Consider the following 20,118-nt stretch of genomic DNA (forward strand, 5'->3'; position numbering starts at 1 on the left):
TACATTATCTTTCACATTATAAAAAAAAATTGGGGGTAAATATCGTGTTTTGTTTTTTTAATTTATTTTTTCCATAAAAAACGCGTTTGTAAAAATTCCTGCACAAAGACAGTGTAACATAAAAAATTGCAACGACTGCCATTTTGTTCCCTTGGGTCTCTGCTAAAAAAAATATATAATATATAATATATATATATATATATATATATATATATATATATATATATATATATATATATAGTTTGGAGGTTCTGAGCAATTCAAAAAAAAAAAAAAAAGATGATTTTTACATGTAGGAGAGAAATGCCAGAATTGGCTTGGGTGGCAAGTGGTAAAGTGGTGACTAACCCATCCTGGTCCTTTTTGACCATGTAGACATTAGATTTGGAGGATGGGGTACAATGTGTGTGACCTAATCTGTGTGACCTAATCTCCCACACCAGTACCAACAGCTGCAACTGACCAATTGTTGAACAAAGAGACAGAACGCACCGGGGTCCAGAGACCTGAGACAGCCGCCGTCCTCCTCTCCTGCATCATCATTGTCTGGAGGGAAGGACAGAGAATATCAGAATGAGATAAATCTCCAGAGAGACAAGAAACATGATAACAATGAAACTCAAACAGTTTGACCCCTGATATAGAGGAAGGAAAAAAAAAACACCAATAAAGCATGATCCAATTTGCCAAAGACATGGAGGGGGACCGGAGGAGCACGAAGGACATGGAGGGGAACAGGAGGAGCACTGAAGACACAGAGGGGGACAGGAGGAGCACTGAAGACACAGAGGGGGACAGGAGGAGCACTGAGGACACGGAGGGGGACAGGAGGAGCACTGAGGACACAGAGGGGGACAGGAGGAGCACTGAGGACACAGAGGGGGACAGGAGGAGCACTGAGGACACAGAGGGGGACAGGAGGAGCACTGAGGACACGGAGGCGCACAGAGGGGGACCGGAAGAGCATGGAGGAGGACACGGGGGGCAGTCAGGGTTGATCGGTGAGGTGGTGGGGGGAGTTACAAGCACTGATCTCCCTGTATAGTAGATTTCAATAAAGCAGCTGAAAGCCTTTGGGTTAAGAAGCAGTGCTTGTAACTCCCCCCACCGCTGTACCAATCACCCCTGACTGCCCAGGTATCGGGTCAAGCATCGGAGCATTGGCAAGTACTCATGCCAATGCTCGGTATTGCCACCGATACCGATACTAGTATCGTTGCAACCCTAAATATAAATAAATATATATATATATATATATATATATATATATATATATATATATATATATATATATATATATATATATATATACACACACACACACACATATACACACACACACATATATATAAAATTACTTTTTTTGGGGGGGTATTACAAGAATTTACCGGGCCCCGGTTTTAAAATGTTTGAGAACCCCTGGTCTATGAAATATGAATAGGAGGATACAACATATTGTATACCTTTAGTTGGCTCACCTGAGAAATATTCGGATTTGCAGGTTCGGTTGTTGGGCCAGTCTGTGTTCTCCTGTCTTTGCCCTTTGGGAATATGCTCTGCAATGACAGCGAAAAATACCACAACTAACTGATCTGACTTCTGACTGATCGACATCCCAACATGGCTAAAATCACAAAAATCCTCCAACTCATCACTGAAATGAGAGACAAAGCTGTACTAAGGCCTGAGGGACCAAAACTACAAGAACTTAGTATCTTAGTTTGCCACACAAACTTAGTTTGTGTGGCATGAGGCTCACCCGGAATACACGGCATGGTGGGCAGCAACACCTTTTTTCTTTTCCTACCCACTGGTGCCGCTCCTGGACTGTGACCTGAAAGGAAAGATGTGTAGAGTTACACTCATGAATTTCCGAAGGTGATTTAGGTACTTTACTGATATACCATAAATACCTGATTTAAAGTGTAGGATTGCATTTAGTAACTTTTTACAAAAATCCCCCCAATGTAATTCTACATTCCATACTGATGGGGTCTCGCTGATAAGCCAACCTAGCATTTTGATACAATGTCCACTTTTATCCCTTTCATGAGCAAAGGTCTTTGAAAGCAAGATGTCCAGATCAGATTGCGCAGTGCCAATATTTGTTAATTAATGGAAAAAAAACAAACACTAGTTTGCCAACCTACATTAATTTACATTTATAAACATTATATTTTTTTATCCCCTTCCGGTTGGCCTTATGCATATAATTGGCAACATGGAGGCGGGCCTTAATATGTGCTGTCACATATGTGCGTGTTTTTTTTTTTTTGTGCTGTGACCACAATTCATACCCCTAGCACTGTGACTGCGCTGCCACCCACTAATTCCCAGTCACAACATGACGATCAGGAGCCAGTGATATGGGCTCTTGAGCGTACGATTACCATGACAGCCAATCACATGATCAGGAAGCCCATAAAACACCTCCGGCGGGAAGGAGGTAAACATGGTATTGCACTGTGACAGCTGCAGCCAGCTGGTTTGTTTGTAAACAAACCTAAATATGATAACCACAACTGGCTCTCACAGTGAGCACATGATCAACAACCACATTGATTGGTTCCCATTCGTTAAGTGTGTAACCAGCTGCTGTCAGTAACAGGGTGGTCATCTTTTAAAATCATAGATCAGTGGTCTCCAAACTGCAGCCAGGATGTGACCCTTTGTTTGTGTTTGTCTGGCCCCTGGGGCACTATTCCTCCCACTGACACCAATGACAAGGCACTATATTCCTGCTACTGATACAAATGATAAGGCACTATTCCTCTCACGGACACCAATGATTGGGGCACTATTCCTCCCACTGACACCAATGAAGGGTCGCTATTCCTCCCACTGACACCAATGAAGGGTCACTATTCCTCCCACTGACACCAATGAAGGGTCACTATTCCTCCCACTGACACCAATGATGGGGCACCATTCCTCCCACTGACACCAATAATGGGGCACCAGTCCTCCCACTGGCACCAATGGTGGGGCACTATTCTTCCCACTGACATCAATGATGGGTCACTATTTGTCCCACTGACACCAATGATAGGGCACCATTCCTCCCACTATCACCAATGATGGTGCACTATTCCTCCCACAAACCAGCGGTGGGGCATAATTTATGCCACTGACACCAACAATGAGCCATTATTCCTCCCACTAACACCAGTGATGGGGCACTATTCCTCCAACTGACAGCAATGATGGGTCACTATTCGTCCCACTGACACCAATGATAGGGCACCATTCCTCCCACTATCACCAATGAAGGTTCACTATTCCTCCCACTGACACCAATGATGGGGCACCATTCCTCCCACTGACACCAATAATGGGGCACCAGTCTATCCACTGGCACCAATGGTGGGGCACTATTCTTCCCACTGACATCAATGATGGGTCACTATTTGTCCCACTGACACCAATGATAGGGCACCATTCCTCCCACTATCACCAATGATGGTGCACCATTCCTCCCACAAACCAGCGGTGGGGCATAATTTATGCCACTGACACCAACAATGAGCCATTATTCCTCCCACTAACACCAGTGATGGGGCACTATTCCTCCAACTGACAGCAATGATGGGTCACTATTCGTCCCACTGACACCAGTGATAGGGCACCATTCCTCCCACTATCACCAATGATGGTGCACCATTCCTTCCACTGACACCAATTAAGGGGCACCATTAATTCCACCGATACAAGGCCTATTCCTCCCACTGACACCATCAATGAGGCACTATTTCTCCCATTAAAACCCATTTTACTCTGTGTTGTTGGCCTGACCTGTTGCATTCTATCGCATCCACATGTACTGTATACTGGCCCTTTGCTTAGAAAGTTTGGAGTCCCTAGCATAAATGAATACCCTCTCGACATAAGGTATGATAGGTACCGCTACTAAGAACAGTAGTAAAATATAAGTATTATCTTTTCAGTTATTATACAATGGGTAAAGATTTGGAAATTGGTATAATCAGGCTCAGTTTTGGCCAATAAAATGAATGGAAATGCTTGAAGAAAGGAGACTTTATTATGTGTCCCAAAACTTGAATTATAGTTGTCGTCCGAAAATACAATACAAATACATTACAGCACATGACATCACTTTCCGATTTTTTTGTCTGTCGTACGAGAATTTTTCGTGACTTTATTTAGCTATTCAATTTTTATTTGCGACTATTAAGCGAGAACGGTCTTACGATCGGTCGTACGATATTCGGAATGTGTGTACGAGGCATTACGGATGTTTCTTCTCAACATCTGGGATTTCTGTACCTTGTGAGTTCACTTCCAGAAGCTTGAAGAAATGGTCGTCTGTTATATCCGCATCCTCCTCGAAATCATCTGTAAAGCGAACAAAGCGTCAAAACCAGCCACATTCCACACACAGTATTTGTATATAGAGAAACACACAAAAAAAAAAAAAGAAGTAACACAACTATTAGGCCTCATTCACACGAGGCGGATCCGCTCAGCGGAGTCCGCCAGCTCAGCAGATCACTCCGTTAATCTCTGCTGAGCCGGCGGATGACAGGTCTGCCTCTGCTCACTGAGTGGGGAGGGGCCTGTCAGAGCGCCGCTGATTCTTATGGAGAGATCGGATGAAAACGGACAGCATGTCCGTTTTCATCAGCTCTCATCCGATCCGATAAAACAGATGGCGAAGGTATCGCCATACGTCTGTCTTGAGCGGATTGGTTGGCAGACGGGTGTCAGCGGACACATCTCCACTGACATCCGCCTGCCCATAGGAGTCAATGGATGGCCCGCTCGGATCCGCCTGATAAACGGACAGGCGGATCCGAGCGGGCTTGCCACGTGAAAGGGGGCCTATGGTTGTAGAAACCAATATCTTTCTTTCTTAACTTCCCGTTATGTCATAGGGAGTGGTGTAGTGATTTTGTACATCCTTCCTTCTTCGTTTTAATATAGTCAGGACTATAATGATAGAAAAATAACAGATTCATCCATCCACAATAATCACTGTGGATTGACAAAAACCCCTTTTTAACATCATTATATGTTTACAGAAACCAGATGACTCACCAGAGCACCAACCCCTCTCTGATCAGATGGCTCAGTCCGAGGTCTCAATCAGGCAAAGGGAGCTGCAAAGTAAGCTGCTATGCTGCTTTTTTTTTTAAGCTAACCCATAGCTCTCTGGCAACACTTTGTCAGGTATGTTTACACATACAGTACATAGTGAAAAAAAAATCCATAAAAAAAACAAAACTTTTAAACATTAGTTAAAATGTTGGCCTAAAAGTAGTGTATGTATATCTAAAACATTTTATCAGGGTTTGGATAGAGCAAGGAGGGGATGGAATCTCTGTCAGGTTGACATTTCTGTTTGCGACTCCACTGGGGAGTTTTACCCTCTGAAGAAGACAGCTACACTATATTGTCAAAAGTATTGAGACACCTGCCTTTACACACACACATGAACTTTAATGGCATCCCAGTCTTAGTCTGTAGGGTTCAATATTGAGTTGGCCCACCCTTTGCAGCTATAACAGCTTCAACTCTTCTGGGAAGGCTGTCCACAAGATTTAGGAGTGTGTCTATGGGAATGTTGGACCATTCTTCCAGAAGCGCATTTGTGACATCAGGCTCGCAGTCTCCACTCCAATTCATCCCAAAGTTGTTCTATCGGGTTGAGATCAGGACTCATCCATGTCTTTATGGACCTTGCTTTGTGCACTGGTCCAAATCATTTGGTGGAGGGGGGGGGGGGGGGGGTTATGGTGTGGGGTTGTTTTACAGGGGTTGGGATTGGCCTATTTGTTCCAGTGAAGGGAACTCTTGACTTAAGGCGTCAGCATACCAAGACATTTTGGACAGTTTCATGCTCCCAACTTTGTGGGAACAGTTTGGAGATGGCCCCTTCCTGTTCCAACATGACTGCGTACCAGTGCACAAAGCAAGGTCCATAAAGACATGGATGAGCGAGTTTGGGGTGGAAAAACTTGACTGGCCTGCACAGGGTCCTGACCTCAACCCAATAGAACACCTTAGGGATGAATTAAAGCGGAGACTGCGAGCCAGGCCTTCTCAACCAACATCAGTGCCTGACCTCACAAATGCTTCTGGTAGAATAGTCAAACATTCCCATAGACATACTTCTAAACCTTGTGGACGGCCTTCCCAGAAGGGTTGAAGCTGTTATAGCTGCAAAGGGAGGGCCAACTCAATATTGAACCCTACGGACTAAGACTAGGGTGCCATTAAAATTCATGTGTGTGTATAAAGGCAGATGTCCCAATACTTTTGACAATATAGCGCATTTCCAGTACATCTAAGATCTAGTTTATACCCACTTTGTGGATCCAAACAGTATCTGGAGGGTAACAACTTTGGTATTATGAGGAGGAATAGCGCCCCAATGTTGGTGTCAATGGGAGAAATAGTTCCCCAATGTTGGCATCAGTAGGATAAATAGTGCCCCATCGTTCATGTCATTAGGAGGAATAGTGCCCCATCGTTGGCATCAATGGCAGAAATAGTTCCCCAATGTTGATATCAGTGGGAGAAATAGTGCCCCATCATTCCTGTCATTAGGAGGAATAGTGCCCCATCGTTGGCATCAATGGGAGAAATTGTGCCCTATTGCTGATGTCAATAGTAGGAATTATGCCCCATTGTTGGTGTCAGTGGGAGGAATAATGTCTTGTATCAGTAGGGGGAAAAGGTGCCCCAAGGGCCAGATAAAGGCTGTGTTTGGCCATGTCTGGCCCCCAGGCCGCAGTTTGGAGACCAATGATATTAAACAATCCTACAGCGTAACAAGACAGAAATACAGCCAATGCCAGGGTCACCTATGAAGTCCTCTATTTGGTCCTCCTTGGATTCATTGGGGTCACTGAGTATTTCTTTCTTGTAAAGCTCTTCGTTTTCTTCTATGTAATTCCATTCCTCTCTAGTGAAAAACACAGCCACGTCCTGATAGCGTACTGGAATCTGAAACACACAGGACAGCGATCGACTAAATCACAGTCCCCTGCCACTGTTCGCCAACTGAGGAGACATAATGGCCTATTATGTCCTTATGAGGACAGACACTGATACAAACCAGATGGAAATACATTTCTCATTTTCGTTTTTCTATTTACAACGACGTTGGGAAGATAAAGAATGACAAGGCATCCATCAGTGCAGCACATACACGGTTCATTGAGTAGTACCTGGCGACTATATAGAGCTCCTCTATGGCTCTTTCATTGGGGTCACCAGCTTGGATAAAACATTTTTTTACACCTCCTACTTTAAAAAGAGGAAAACACAGCATAAGGATTATGGGAATCACGGTCCATAAGAAGCTCACTTCCAATTTGGAGGACTCTCACACCAAGTTTGAGATCCATGGATACCCTACAATAATCGTCTGAATATAGATCGTACCCTACCCTCTGTGTGATCACTCCTAAAGGTTCTCCTTGACTTCTTTCTCCCCTCTTGGATAACTATACTTAGTCTTACCTCTCCACCCTCCCTCTTTCTTCCCACCCTTAAACCCCCACTTATGAGTCGAAGGGCACTCTCCCTTCCCTTTTCGCACACACAAGGCGCTCATCAAAACTGATGTGAAGCACTCCCCGCTGGCCTATCCAGTACCCCCCAACTCTGATTTGGCTGTGGAACTTTAGGGGTCCTGTAGTTTTATCCTCCCTTAGTTTATGGTTCCTACTGTTGTAGCTCCATAGAAATCACTAAAGAAGAAGAAATCTCAAAAGCAGCACATCACACAAAACCCTCATATGAAGAGTAGAAGCAGCCTCACCCTGGACTCCATCCAGACCATGCCTTCCTGACGCATTTCACCCAACCCATGGGGCTCAGTCATTGGGAGTGATGTGTGGCCTTTGGATTTTTTTTTTTCTTTAGTGATTTCTATGGAGCTGAGTCGAGCCCTTTCCCTGCCTGCACTTCCAGCGGTTGATTACAGATGAGGACCCACTGGAGCCTGAAGCGGAACCCTTAATTTCCGCTGTTGCAACCATTTGTCATTTCTCTGGCAATTACGTCTCAGTTCCATCTGTTACATCTTGATGTGCTCATGTACACTGTATTAAACCTAGAAAAGCCCAATAAACCGTTTTGGAAAACAAAATAGAAAACAGCCATGGGTATCCTGCAGGAAGATCCCCATCACGTTCACTACCTGTGTCCATGTCCCCTGTAGGAGAACACACCTACTGAACCATCATGGTTGCACCTCTGTTACCCCGATACACAGAATTCCACCTGTCTGCCTGGCCCACCTACTCACCTGTCCTTCCTTCTGATAGAATTTGCTGAGATCTTCATTCTTCTTCACCAGCTTCAAATCCTGCAAGATATAAAGAATGTGGAACTCGCCCGGCAGTCACAAAGTACAGTCAAAGAACAGATTTAGATACACAAAATTTATAGGGTGCAGCAAACTCTCCCACAGTATTTACTGAATACACTATTCTCAGCCATGGATCTATACCATATGGCCAAAATTGTATGGACCCCCCTCCAACTGCCTGACAGCTGGAGTTTCCAGTGAAGGGTACTGTTAATACTACAGCATACAAAGATATTTTAGATGGTCTTGCACTTCCACCCTTGTGGTAAGAGTTTGGTGAATACCTTTTTCTGTCCCACCATGACTGTGTCCCTGTGTACAAAGCCAGCTCCATAAAGACATGGTGTGACCAGTTTGGTTTGAAGGAACTTGAGTGCCCTGCACAGAGCCCTGACCTAAACCCTATTGAACACCATTGGCATGAAATGGATAACCAACTGAGAGCCAGGTCTTATCATCCAACATCAGTACCTGACCTCAAAAATTAGCACAAATGACTGCAGACACCCTCTAAAACCTTATTAAATAGCATTTCCAGAGGAGTGGAGGATGTTTTAGATGCAAAGCAGGGACAACTGCATATTAATGGACATGAATTGGAGTCCAATATGCTCATATAGGTGTGATGGTCAGGCTTTTATAAGCCTTTGCCCATACAGTGCATTATATCCGAATTATTCTTTGGCTGCCCTGAGACTACTTTTTGCATATTCTATCCATGCGGGGTGATAGTTGTTGGTAACTGCTGGTGCCAAATGCATACGCCTATGATCCACTACATGCCCCCTGCTGTTCTATCATGTGGCTGACTCATTGGAACTCTATTGTACAAGACAAGGTTTTTTAACACTTTTATTATATATATTGACCCCGTTCTGGATATCATATGTGTTCACATGCGATCCTGAAGAAAGAAAGAATGTTTTCGAAACGCGTCAGGCTTCTTATGTGGACCAGTTTTTGTAAAAGCAGGAATGTTCTCTGTATTATAGATGTGAACTTTACATGGGTACAACATATGGATGTGGTTACTGCGTCTTTTTTACATTTTCTATAATAAAAATTTGGAATTTTATGTGATATAGTTCCCTTTTTATTGGTTTTGCTCACTACATGTATGCCCTTTTACAGTTCCTTTGCTACAACACACATTTTGTATATGTATCTATATATTTTATATAATTCGCAATTTATATAGCGCCAATAGTTTATGAAGCTCTTTACAATGATATTATAAATAATAATAATAAATAATAATGATATTATAAATATAAGTGGGATGTGGGTATATTAGCATGGTATCTTCTTCCCCTATTGATACAGGTGTCATCCCTAGAAATAAGTCAATGCAGAAAATATCTCTATTACATCCCAGGGGAAAAAAAAAAAAAAAAAAAAAAAAGCTTCTAAGCAGCGCTGAAGGACGCTCTTGGCCCCTAGCATCTATCCAGACTTGCATATGGCTGCTCCGGCAGTGTGTATGCCAGGCCAAGGTGTGTATAATGGTGAAAATCACTTTTGAGAATAAGAAGCAGGCAACAGAATGTTAAAGCTCTCAATTGTAGCTACCCTTTAAAAAAAAAAAAATGATTGTACTCATTGCTGAGAAGGCCTGGCTCGCAGTCTCCACTCTAATTCATCCCAAAGGTGTTCTATTGGGTTGAGGTCAGGACTCTGTGCAGGCCAGTCAAGTTCCACCACCCCAAACTCGCTCATCCATGTCTTTATGGACCTTGCTTTGTGCACTGATGCGCAGTCATGTTGGAACAGAGTTGCCTTCAATGGAACTAAGAGGCCAAGCCCAACCCCTGAAAAACGACCCACACCAAATGATTTGGACCAGTGTACAAAGCAAGGTCCATAAAGACATGGATGAACGAGTTTGGGGTGGAGGAACTTGACTGGCCTGTACAGAGTCCTGACCTCAACCCGATAGAACACCTTTGGGATGAATTAGAGTGGAGACTGCGAGCCAGGCCTTCTCGTTCAACGTCCGTGCCTGACCTCACAAATGCGCTTCTGGAAGAATGGTCAAACATTCCCATAGACACACTTCTAAGCCTTGTGGACGGCCTTCCAAGAAGAGTTGAAGCTGTTATAGCTGCAAACGGTGGGCCAACTCAATAATGAACCCTACAGACTAAGACGCCATTAAAGTTCATGTGCGTGTAAAGGCAGGTGTCCCAATACTTTTGACAATAAAGTGTATCTCAACTAGGTGCCATATGAATATGACCCATATTTCCACCCTAGGACAGCAGAATAAGAAATATGAATGAAAAGGCCTTACTGTACATATCTGTCGATCCCAGTCCTCACCTCTCCAGCCACAAGACACACAAGCTCCACAATCTGACTCAGCAGTTTCCTGGTCCGCTGCCTCTTGTAACTGCCCATATGTGGTGCTTCAGTCATGTGTCTCAGGAGCGCCACCTTTCAGGAAGAGAAAGGCACAACATGAGCTCATATCTGCCCTGATCTTCAGTAAGCTGCTTTCTTTTCTAACACAGGTAGAGCTGGAAATGAGCATATGCCCTCATGCACACAGGCTGTTAAAAAAACGTTATGAAAACGCCAGTATCTTTGCAGTGATTTTTTTTAAACTTTTTTCAGCTTTTTTCAGCGTTTTTGCAATAGCGTTTTTTAGCGTTTTTGAGCGTTTTTCCGCATTAGCGTTTTTTGAGCGTTTTTTTTTCAATTTTTTTTTTTTCAATGGATCAAAAACGCTAAAAAACGTTGGTGAATGACGTTTTGAGCGTTTTTGAGCGTTTTTCAGCGTTAGAGCGTTTTTACAGCTGAAAAACGTCTTTCAGAACCCACTGGTCCTGGGTTTTTTTTACAGCTTAAAAACGCCTATGCCACTTGCAGCTCAAAAACGCCTAGGTGGGCATGAAGCCATAGACTAACATAGACAGGCCTTTTTAAGCTGCAAAAAAAGCTCAAAAAAGCAGCTGTAAAAACGTCCGTGTGCATGAGGACTAAAGTGTTGGTAAAAGCAAACAATAAATGTCTGTTTGCTTCCTTTTTGCTCTTCTATATAAAGCATTGAAAGCATTTATATGTTATATAACAAAAAAGCCTCTTGATTCTGCCAGAAATCAATTTAGCTGGTAACTCCCTCTGCTCTCTGCTGCGCTGAATTCCCACGCATCATCAGCCCCGCGCAGTTCTCCCCTACTGGACTACTGAACCCCACCGTGTTATGGAGATGAGGGAGGTGCACTGTAGTCCTAACACACTTCCTGTCCTACTGTGACAACAATGCTACTCCAAAGGCACAGTACATCAAGTCAGCATTGTCACCCTAGGACAGGAAGTGTGTTACTGGCAGGATCACCAGGAAAAAATAAGGGGAAATAAGGGGAAAGATCCTACAAAAAGGAAAATAATGCAGCCACCACAACTAAGGACTGATAAACTGCAATATATTACATTTCTATTCTTGGGTTTAGCATAGCTCCCAACGGTCCCTGATTTGGAGCAATGTCCCTCTGTCCCCCTCATTTGTCCCTCATTTGGTCTGATCTATATAGTTGTATATAAAATGCACTTTTTATCTTTCAAAAAGTGTTTCCCAGTGTAAACCTTCCATCCAAATTTTAAATTGCTGCATTTGTAAATTTTAAAAGCCAATATAAAATGAATAGTAGTGGTAAAAAAAAATCCCTTGTGGATTTAATGAACCTTTTTTTTTGGTTAATTCTCCTTTAAGGGGGTGTGGCTGGGGGGCGTGTCCTATGCCTACATACGTTTGCTAGTAGGTGTCCCTCATTCCCGTCTCAAAATGTTGGGAGGTGTGGGTTTAGATACACTTCATTGGTAATAATGAAAATTGTTTTTTTCAACAGCCCTTCGTTCTAGAACACTGGTCTCCAAACTGCGCCCCGGTGGCCAGATGTAGCCCTGTGCTTACCTCTATCTGCCCCTTGGGGCACTATTCTCCCCACAAACCAGCGGTGGGGCATAATTCATAATTTATGCCACTGACACCAACAATGAGCCATTATTCCTCCCACTAACACCAGTGATGGAGCACTATTCCTCCAACTGACAGCAATGATGGAGCACTATTCCTCCAACTGACACCAACAATGGGACACTATTCCTCCCACTGACATCAACGATGGGGCACTATTCCTCCCACTGACACCAACGATGGGGCACTATTCCTCCCACTGACACCAACGATGGGGCACTATTCCTCCCACTGACACCAACGATGGGATACTATTCCTCCCACTGACACCAACGATGGGATACTATTCCTCCCACTGACACTAACGATGGGGCACTATTCCTCCTACTAACACCAACGATGGAGCACTATTCCCATCACTGACACCAATGATGGGGTGCTATACCTCCCCCCTAATATCAAAGATGGGGCATTGTTTAATCCCACTGACCCCAAGACATTTTCTACTCCCACTGGCCACAGTCCGGTCCCCCTAAAGTCTGAAGGACAGTAAATTGGCCCTTTGTTTAGAAAGGTTAAAGACCCTGTTCTAAAACAACACTTTCCAGTTGGTCTGACGTTCTCCATAAAATAAGCCATGTACTCACCAGTTTGGCCTGTAAGATACATAATGTTTTCTTGTTTCGCAGGGAACATTTGGAGAAGAAGCATCCTTCCGGTGTTTCGGGGGAGGTGTGAGGTTCAGACTCCTGCTTAAGAGGTTCCTGTTGGGTGGCACGATGATCCTCTGGGGAGGAGCCATGTTGCAACGTAGAAGGAACTTGATGATTATGGTCCTTCATGATCTCTTCCTGTTCTACGTTGGGTAACTCCTGAACACATTTAAATCTGCTGTTAAAATACATGTGGTCCAGCTGCACCTTCCAGTCTTCCCCATAAAAATTGAACTCGTATTCAGGCCATTGGATGCCCCTGTCATAGGTATTCCAGCGAGGAACGCTGATGGAGCAAGACTGGATGGTCACCATAGTCAGGTCAGTCTGTGTGCCCATTTCAGTCTGTAAGATGTGTATGGTGGAGGTGCCAGCGTCCACCTGGGACCAACGCTCTTTTTTCCCAGCCTCCTTCTCTTCCAGGCGCTGCTTCTTCTTCTGAGGAACGTGTTTTATGGCGACTTCCACCACATTCCCGGGGAAGATTGTGGGCACGGCGTCCGGTTTGAGGACCACTTTGGTCCCCTGGGTCATGTAAGATTCGGGAACGAAGTGGGCCGAGCACATGCGGTAAGAACCCATTTTTGAAGACAAAATTTTCTCAGCAAAGTCATCAATGTCCTCACAGTACTGAGCCGTCTGCTGAAGCCACAGCTTTATCCGGCTGAGATCTTTGGGAAAGACGTGCAGCGTTATGCCGGGGGAAAAGCAGTTCTTTCCCATGAAGTGCGGGCAGGATCGGAAGATACATTTTGGCATGGCTTCCACCTGCAGACAAATTCCGATTATTATACACAGCAGATGAAACTTTAAAAATAAATGGAAACTGCGCAAGAGTAGTGCACAAAAAAATAAAAAGGAGCAGCAAACACAAAAAGAAGATATCCCTTCTAATAATAAACAACAAAAATTACCTGTGTTGCGCTAAATCAGTGAACAAATTAAATGAGTCCAACATATGCGTAATTAATTATACACACACAGTGCCAATGTAATAAGTCAATAAACCTAAAATAGTGTCCAGACAAAAAGCCTCGAAAAGTACTCCAAAAAGTAGCGTCCCCTTTAAATGTGTCAAATTAAAGGATTTCTTCCTTATTCCCGAAAAGTGTCAGTAGAATATACCATCACCAAGACCAATAAAGATGCAGGCTTACCAGACCACAATGACCCCCTTACAAACAAATAAACAAAACAAATCAACATTCCTCATAGAGCAGTAGATTAACTGATGGATTTGTTTGAAATCACACTCACATGTATAATAAAATATGCACATTTGAAATAAAATTACCCAGCTGGCAGATCCCTTGCATTTTGGTTCACAATTACATCAATGGGAGGCTCCGCCCCACGAGTTTCGTCACTCAAAAGATGTCTCCTGGGGGGGATTATATGAGGGTAACTGTACAGACCGCCACTGTTCTGGGCTTTCCAGTCACCGCACGTACACACCGTCCGGCCTCCTGCACCGAGGGCCGCACATCTCCACACAGTGGAGTACGACCTCCTAAGGTGTGAGGGCCACTCTCCATTGTGAGATATTGTGGAGCCTGTTTTGCAGGTGGCCAGTTGGTGTGTATACAGAACCAGCTGAACCTTCCAGTCTTCTCCATAAAAATATAACTCGTATTCAGGCTATTGGATGCCTGAAAACCCGTCTTACGAATTTGGAAAAATTAGTTAGACGGGTTTTCGTTTAATTCGAATATTTCCAAATTAACTAATTTGTCAAATTTCGTCGAAAAACGAATTCGGAACAATACGAATTGCACATGTCTAGTGATAGTGCGGTGGCCAATTTGACACTAACTGACACTGAGGAGAAACTGACATAGAATTGACATACCATTCATATATGCGCAACTTAAAGGGGTTGTAAAGTTATTTTTTTTTTTTTTTTTAAATAACAAACATGTTATACTTACCTTCACTGTGCAGCTCGTTCTGCACAGAGTGGCCCCGAACCTGGTCTTCTGGGGTCCCTCGGCGGCTGTTTCAGCTCCTCCCCGCAAGCATTTACCACCTTCATGCGAGCTCCCTCGCACGGTGGTGAGTGCTTGCGGGCGCGCTCCCGTGATACAGCCGGCGGCTATAGCCGCTCGCTGTATCACTCGGCCCCGCCCCCCGGCGCGCCGCGTCATCGGATGTGATTGACAGCAGCGCGAGCCAATGGCTGCGCTGTTTTCAATCCATCCACTGCAGCCAATCAGCGACCAGGCTGAGCTGCAATGAAGCTGACGAGGACGAGGAGCGAAGATTCGAGGCGTCAGGTAAGTAAAACGGGGGGCCTGGGGGCGGCGGTACTGTCAAAAGTTTTTTCACCTTAATGCATAGAATGCATTAAGGTGAAAAAATTTTTACCTTTACAACCCCTTTAACTACTTGCCTACCGGGCCAATTCCGGCACTTGTCTCCTACATGTAAAAATCATATTTTTTTTGCTAGAAAATTATTCAGAATCCCCAAACATTATATATATATATATATATATATATATATATATATATACCGTATTTATCGGCATATAACACGCACAGGCGTATAACACGCACATTCATTTTAAGAGGGAAGTTTCAGGAAAAAACTTAAATTTTAAATAAGGAACTTTGAAGCAAAATAAGGGTCAGTGCCCATCTGCAGCCTCACCATTGCCATCAATGCAGCCTGATTAATGCCCACCTGCAGCCTCACAAGTGCCATCAATGCAGCCTTATTAGTCAACATCAATACAGCCTCACCATTGCCATCAATGCAGAAGCATCACCATTGCCATCAATGCAGCAGCCTCGCCATTGCCATAAATGCAGCAGCCTCGCCATTGCCATCTATTGACTTCCTATTACAGAGGCCGCCAAGTAAACAGGAGATTCTCACTGTATGTAATCTGATGGCACTCGTCCCCCCCCCCCCCCCCGTTGCCTCCGAGGCAGCTGAAATTGAAGTATTGGCGTATAACACGCACACGCTATTTACACCCCATTTTCATGGAGAAAAAGTGAGTGTTATATGCCAATAAATACAGTATATATATATATCTATATATAGATATATATATAGATATATATATATATATATATTTTTTTTTTTTTTAATCAAAGACCCTAGAGAATAAAATGGTGCTGGGTGGCGCCTTCCACAACTCTGCACTCTCTACTTGTGCAGGGGGACTGGTCTAGTCTCCGCCCCCTCCTGTAACTCTCTGCAGGCAGCCTGTAGTGGGTGGGGCCTGCTGGGTATCCCCTGCAGCTCTGCATAGGCTATGTGCAGCACAGTGATGATTTCACTGCTACCTTTTCAAGATAACATTTGGGTTTGCAGAGGCATTTCATGAGCACAAAGTGGATTTAAATCCTCTGTGTTTAAGGAATATTTTTGAATTACATTTTTTGTGCCTGGAGTTTAGCTTTAAGGAATTAGTTTTTTTAGGTGAATATTGCAAGCTGACAACGCTAGGCCACTGCGCACGGCAAGGGTTAAATTGCTCATTGTGGTCTGGGGTGGGGCAGTGGCGTAGCGTGGGGGGTGCGGGGGGTGCCGTGGCCCCAGGCGCGAAATTTAGGGGGGCGCAATTTCGTGCCAGTAGTGTCACTACTGGCTGCCTCCTCCTAATTTCTTTTCCTGTGTCCCTCGCGCTCCGCCGCCATGTCTAGTGTTTTGCGCCCTGTGATTGGGCGTATGGGGGTCATGTGCGGCGTGGGGCTGGCCTATCCGCGATCACAGTCGCTCCTGAAGTCCCGCCTCCGCACATGACCCCCATTCGCCCAATCACAGTGCGCCGGGAAAAATGAATATGGCGGCCGGAGCGCAGGGGAGACGAGAGTGTGAGCGCCGGGGCAGATGTCTTCTCATCCTCCAGACCGATGCAACACAATAAGGTAAGAAATAGATAAACGGGGGGAGGAGAGAAGAGACAGGCGCCGTATATGTAGTGTCAGTATAGGAAGACTAGGCAGGACAGTATAGTGTATAGTGTAGTGGACAGTGTAGTATAGTGTATAGTGTAGTGGTCAGTATAGTGGTGTGGACAGTGTAGTATTGTGGTCAGTACAGTGTAGTGGACAGTGTAGTGTAGTGGTTAGTACAGTGTAGTGGTCAGTGTAGTATTGTGGTCAGTGTAGTGTAGTGGACAGTATAGTGTAGTGGTCAGTAAAGTGTAGTGGACAGTATAGTGTAGTGGACAGTGTAGTGTAGTGGACAGTGTAGTGTAGTGGACAGTGTAGTGTAGTGGACAGTGTAGTGTAGTGGACAGTGTAGTATTGTGGTCAGTGTAGTGTAGTGGTCAGTGTAGTGTAGTGGTCAGTGTAGTGTAGTGGTCAGTACAGTGTAGTGGACAGTGTAGTATTGTGGTCAGTATAGTGTAGTGGACAGTGTAGTGGTCAGTGTAGTGGTCAGTGTAGTGTAGTGGTCAGTATAGTGTAGTGGTCAGTATAGTGTAGTGGTCAGTACAGTGTAGTGGATAGTGTAGTATTGTGGTCAGTGTAGTGGTCAGTACAGTGTAGTGGTCAGTGTAGTATAGTGGTCAGTGTAGTGGTCAGTACAGTGTAGTGGTCAGTGTAGTATAGTGGTCAGTGTAGTATAGTGGTCAGTACAGTGTAGTGGACAGTGTAGTATTGTGGTCAGTATAGTGTAATGGACAGTGTAGTGGACAGTGTAGTGTAGTGGACAGTGTAGTGTAGTGGTCAGTGTAGTGTAGTGGTCAGTGTAGTGTAGTGGTCAGTGTAGTGGTCAGTGTAGTGTAGTGGACAGTGTAGTGTAGTGGTCAGTACAGTGTAGTGGACAGTGTAGTATTGTGGTCAGTGTAGTGGTCAGTACAGTGTAGTGGTCAGTGTAGTATTGTGGTCAGTATAGTGTAGTGGTCAGTGTAGTATTGTGGTCAGTATAATGTAGTGGACAGTGTAGTGTAGTGGTCAGTACAGTGTAGTGGACAGTGTAGTATTGTGGTCAGTGTAGTATTGTGGTCAGTATAGTGTAGTGGTCAGTGTAGTATTGTGGTCAGTATAGTGTAGTGGTCAGTGTAGTATTGTGGTCAGTATAGTGTAGTGGACAGTGTAGTGTAGTGGTCAGTACAGTGTAGTGGACAGTGTAGTATTGTGGTCAGTGTAGTATAGTGGTCAGTGTAGTATAGTGGTCAGTACAGTGTAGTGGACAGTGTAGTATTGTGGTCAGTGTAGTGTAGTGGTCAGTACAGTGTAGTGGTCAGTACAGTGTAGTGGTCAGTACAGTGTAGTGGTCAGTGTAGTATAGTGGTCAGTGTAGTATTGTGGTCAGTGTAGTGTAGTGGACAGTGTAGTGGACAGTGTAGTGTAGTGGTCAGTACAGTGTAGTGGTCAGTGTAGTATTGTGGTCAGTATAGTGTAGTGGTCAGTGTAGTATTGTGGTCAGTATAATGTAGTGGACAGTGTAGTGTAGTGGTCAGTACAGTATCGTGGACAGTGTAGTATTGTGGTCAGTGTAGTATTGTGGTCAGTATAGTGTAGTGGTCAGTGTAGTATTGTGGTCAGTATAGTGTAGTGGTCAGTGTAGTATTGTGGTCAGTATAGTGTAGTGGACAGTGTAGTGTAGTGGTCAGTACAGTGTAGTGGACAGTGTAGTATTGTGGTCAGTGTAGTATAGTGGTCAGTGTAGTATAGTGGTCAGTGTAGTATAGTGGTCAGTACAGTGTAGTGGACAGTGTAGTATAGTGGACAGTGTAGTATAGTGGACAGTGTAGTATAGTGGTCAGTGTAGTGTAGTAGACAGTATAGTGGTCAATGTAGTGTAGTTCTCAGTGTAGTGGTCAGTATAGTATAGTGGACAGTATAGTGGTTAGTGTAGTTCTCAGTGTAGTGGTCAGTATAGTGGTCAGTGTAGTGTAGTAGACAGTATAGTGGTCAGTGTAGTATAGTGGTCAGTATTGTATAGTGTAGTGGACAGTGTAGTTCTCAGTGTAGTGGTCAGTATAGTGGTTAGTGTAGTGGACAGTGTAGTTCTTAGTGTAGTGGTCAGTACAGTGTAGTGGTCAGTACAGTGTAGTGGTCAGTGTAGTATTGTGGTTAGTGTAGTATTGTGGTCAGTATAGTGTAGTGGACAGTGTAGTATAAGGGTCAGTACAGTGTAGTGGACAGTGTAGTATAGTGGACAGTGTAGTATAGTGGTCAGTGTAGTATTGTGGTCAGTGTAGTGTAGTAGACAGTATAGTGGTCAATGTAGTGTAGTTCTCAGTGTAGTGGTCAGTATAGTATAGTGGACAGTATAGTGGTTAGTGTAGTGGTCAGTGTAGTTCTCAGTGTAGTGGTCAGTATAGTATAGTGGACAGTATAGTGGTTAGTGTAGTGGTCAGTGTAGTTCTCAGTGTAGTGGACAGTATAGTGGTCAGTGTAGTATAGTGGTCAGTATTGTATAGTGTAGTGGACAGTGTAGTTCTCAGTGTAGTGGTCAGTATAGTGGTCAGTGTAGTGTAGTGGACAGTATAGTGGTCAGTGTAGTTCTTAGTGTAGTGGACAGCATAGTGTAGTGGTCAGTGTAGTGTAGTGGTCAGTGTAGTGTAGTGGTCAGTGTAGTTCTTAGTGTAGTGGACAGTATAGTATAGTGGTCAGTGTAGTGTGTAATGGTCAGTATAGGAATCAGGTAGGTCAGTACTATTTTATTTGAAGGGACTCGGATAAAAGTCCGCAGGTTAGGGGGGGGGGGGGGCGCAAATTACTTGCCTTGCCCCGGGTGCTGACAACCCACGCTATGCCACTGGGGTGGGGGGATGGGGGACAGTAAAGGAAATCCCCGATCCTCCGTGCCTCCCTGTATCAAGATCAGTCCCCTGCAGCTTCTGCACCCCTGTGGTCTTGACATCATCAAGACCAGAACAGGGTCATAGCCCTGCACTGGATGCGAGGATGCAGAGGGACAATCCACCATCAGATCATGGGACAGCGCCATCTGCTGGGGAGCAGAGGATCAGGTACGTGAAACAGCTTCTCTCCGCTAGACAAAACAAGCAATTAACTCTTTGCAGTTCGGGCACAGGACCCCAATTTTTCTTTTCCTGCCTGGAGTCGGGCTTTAAAGCGGTATCAAACCCAAAGATTAATTGTATTGCAGCTTACCAATTTTTTTTTTTTTTTTTAAATCAGAAAATTAATTTATTGAGCCACAAGAGACAGGTTACATAACAG

At 44.3% G+C, this 20,118-nt stretch overlaps 1 protein-coding gene across 1 annotated transcript in view; it reads right to left on the reverse strand.

Moving 5' to 3' along the window:
* The window catches only part of LOC141113612 (uncharacterized), a 34,760-nt gene that overhangs the window by 11,283 nt on the left and 3,359 nt on the right, over nucleotides 1–20,118 (reverse strand). Inside the window, exons 2-9 of the mRNA XM_073606820.1 lie at nucleotides 12,902–13,735; nucleotides 10,658–10,771; nucleotides 8,276–8,335; nucleotides 6,825–6,966; nucleotides 4,285–4,353; nucleotides 1,760–1,834; nucleotides 1,479–1,556; nucleotides 493–546 (exon numbers count right to left, since the gene is read on the reverse strand). Coding sequence (XP_073462921.1) covers nucleotides 493–546; nucleotides 1,479–1,556; nucleotides 1,760–1,834; nucleotides 4,285–4,353; nucleotides 6,825–6,966; nucleotides 8,276–8,335; nucleotides 10,658–10,771; nucleotides 12,902–13,726 — 1,417 coding nt within the window. The 5' untranslated portion in view covers nucleotides 13,727–13,735. The remainder of the gene's footprint in view (nucleotides 1–492; nucleotides 547–1,478; nucleotides 1,557–1,759; nucleotides 1,835–4,284; nucleotides 4,354–6,824; nucleotides 6,967–8,275; nucleotides 8,336–10,657; nucleotides 10,772–12,901; nucleotides 13,736–20,118) is intronic.

Source organism: Aquarana catesbeiana, linkage group LG12 (assembly GCF_042186555.1).
Source record: "Aquarana catesbeiana isolate 2022-GZ linkage group LG12, ASM4218655v1, whole genome shotgun sequence".
NCBI lineage: Eukaryota > Metazoa > Chordata > Amphibia > Anura > Ranidae > Aquarana > Aquarana catesbeiana.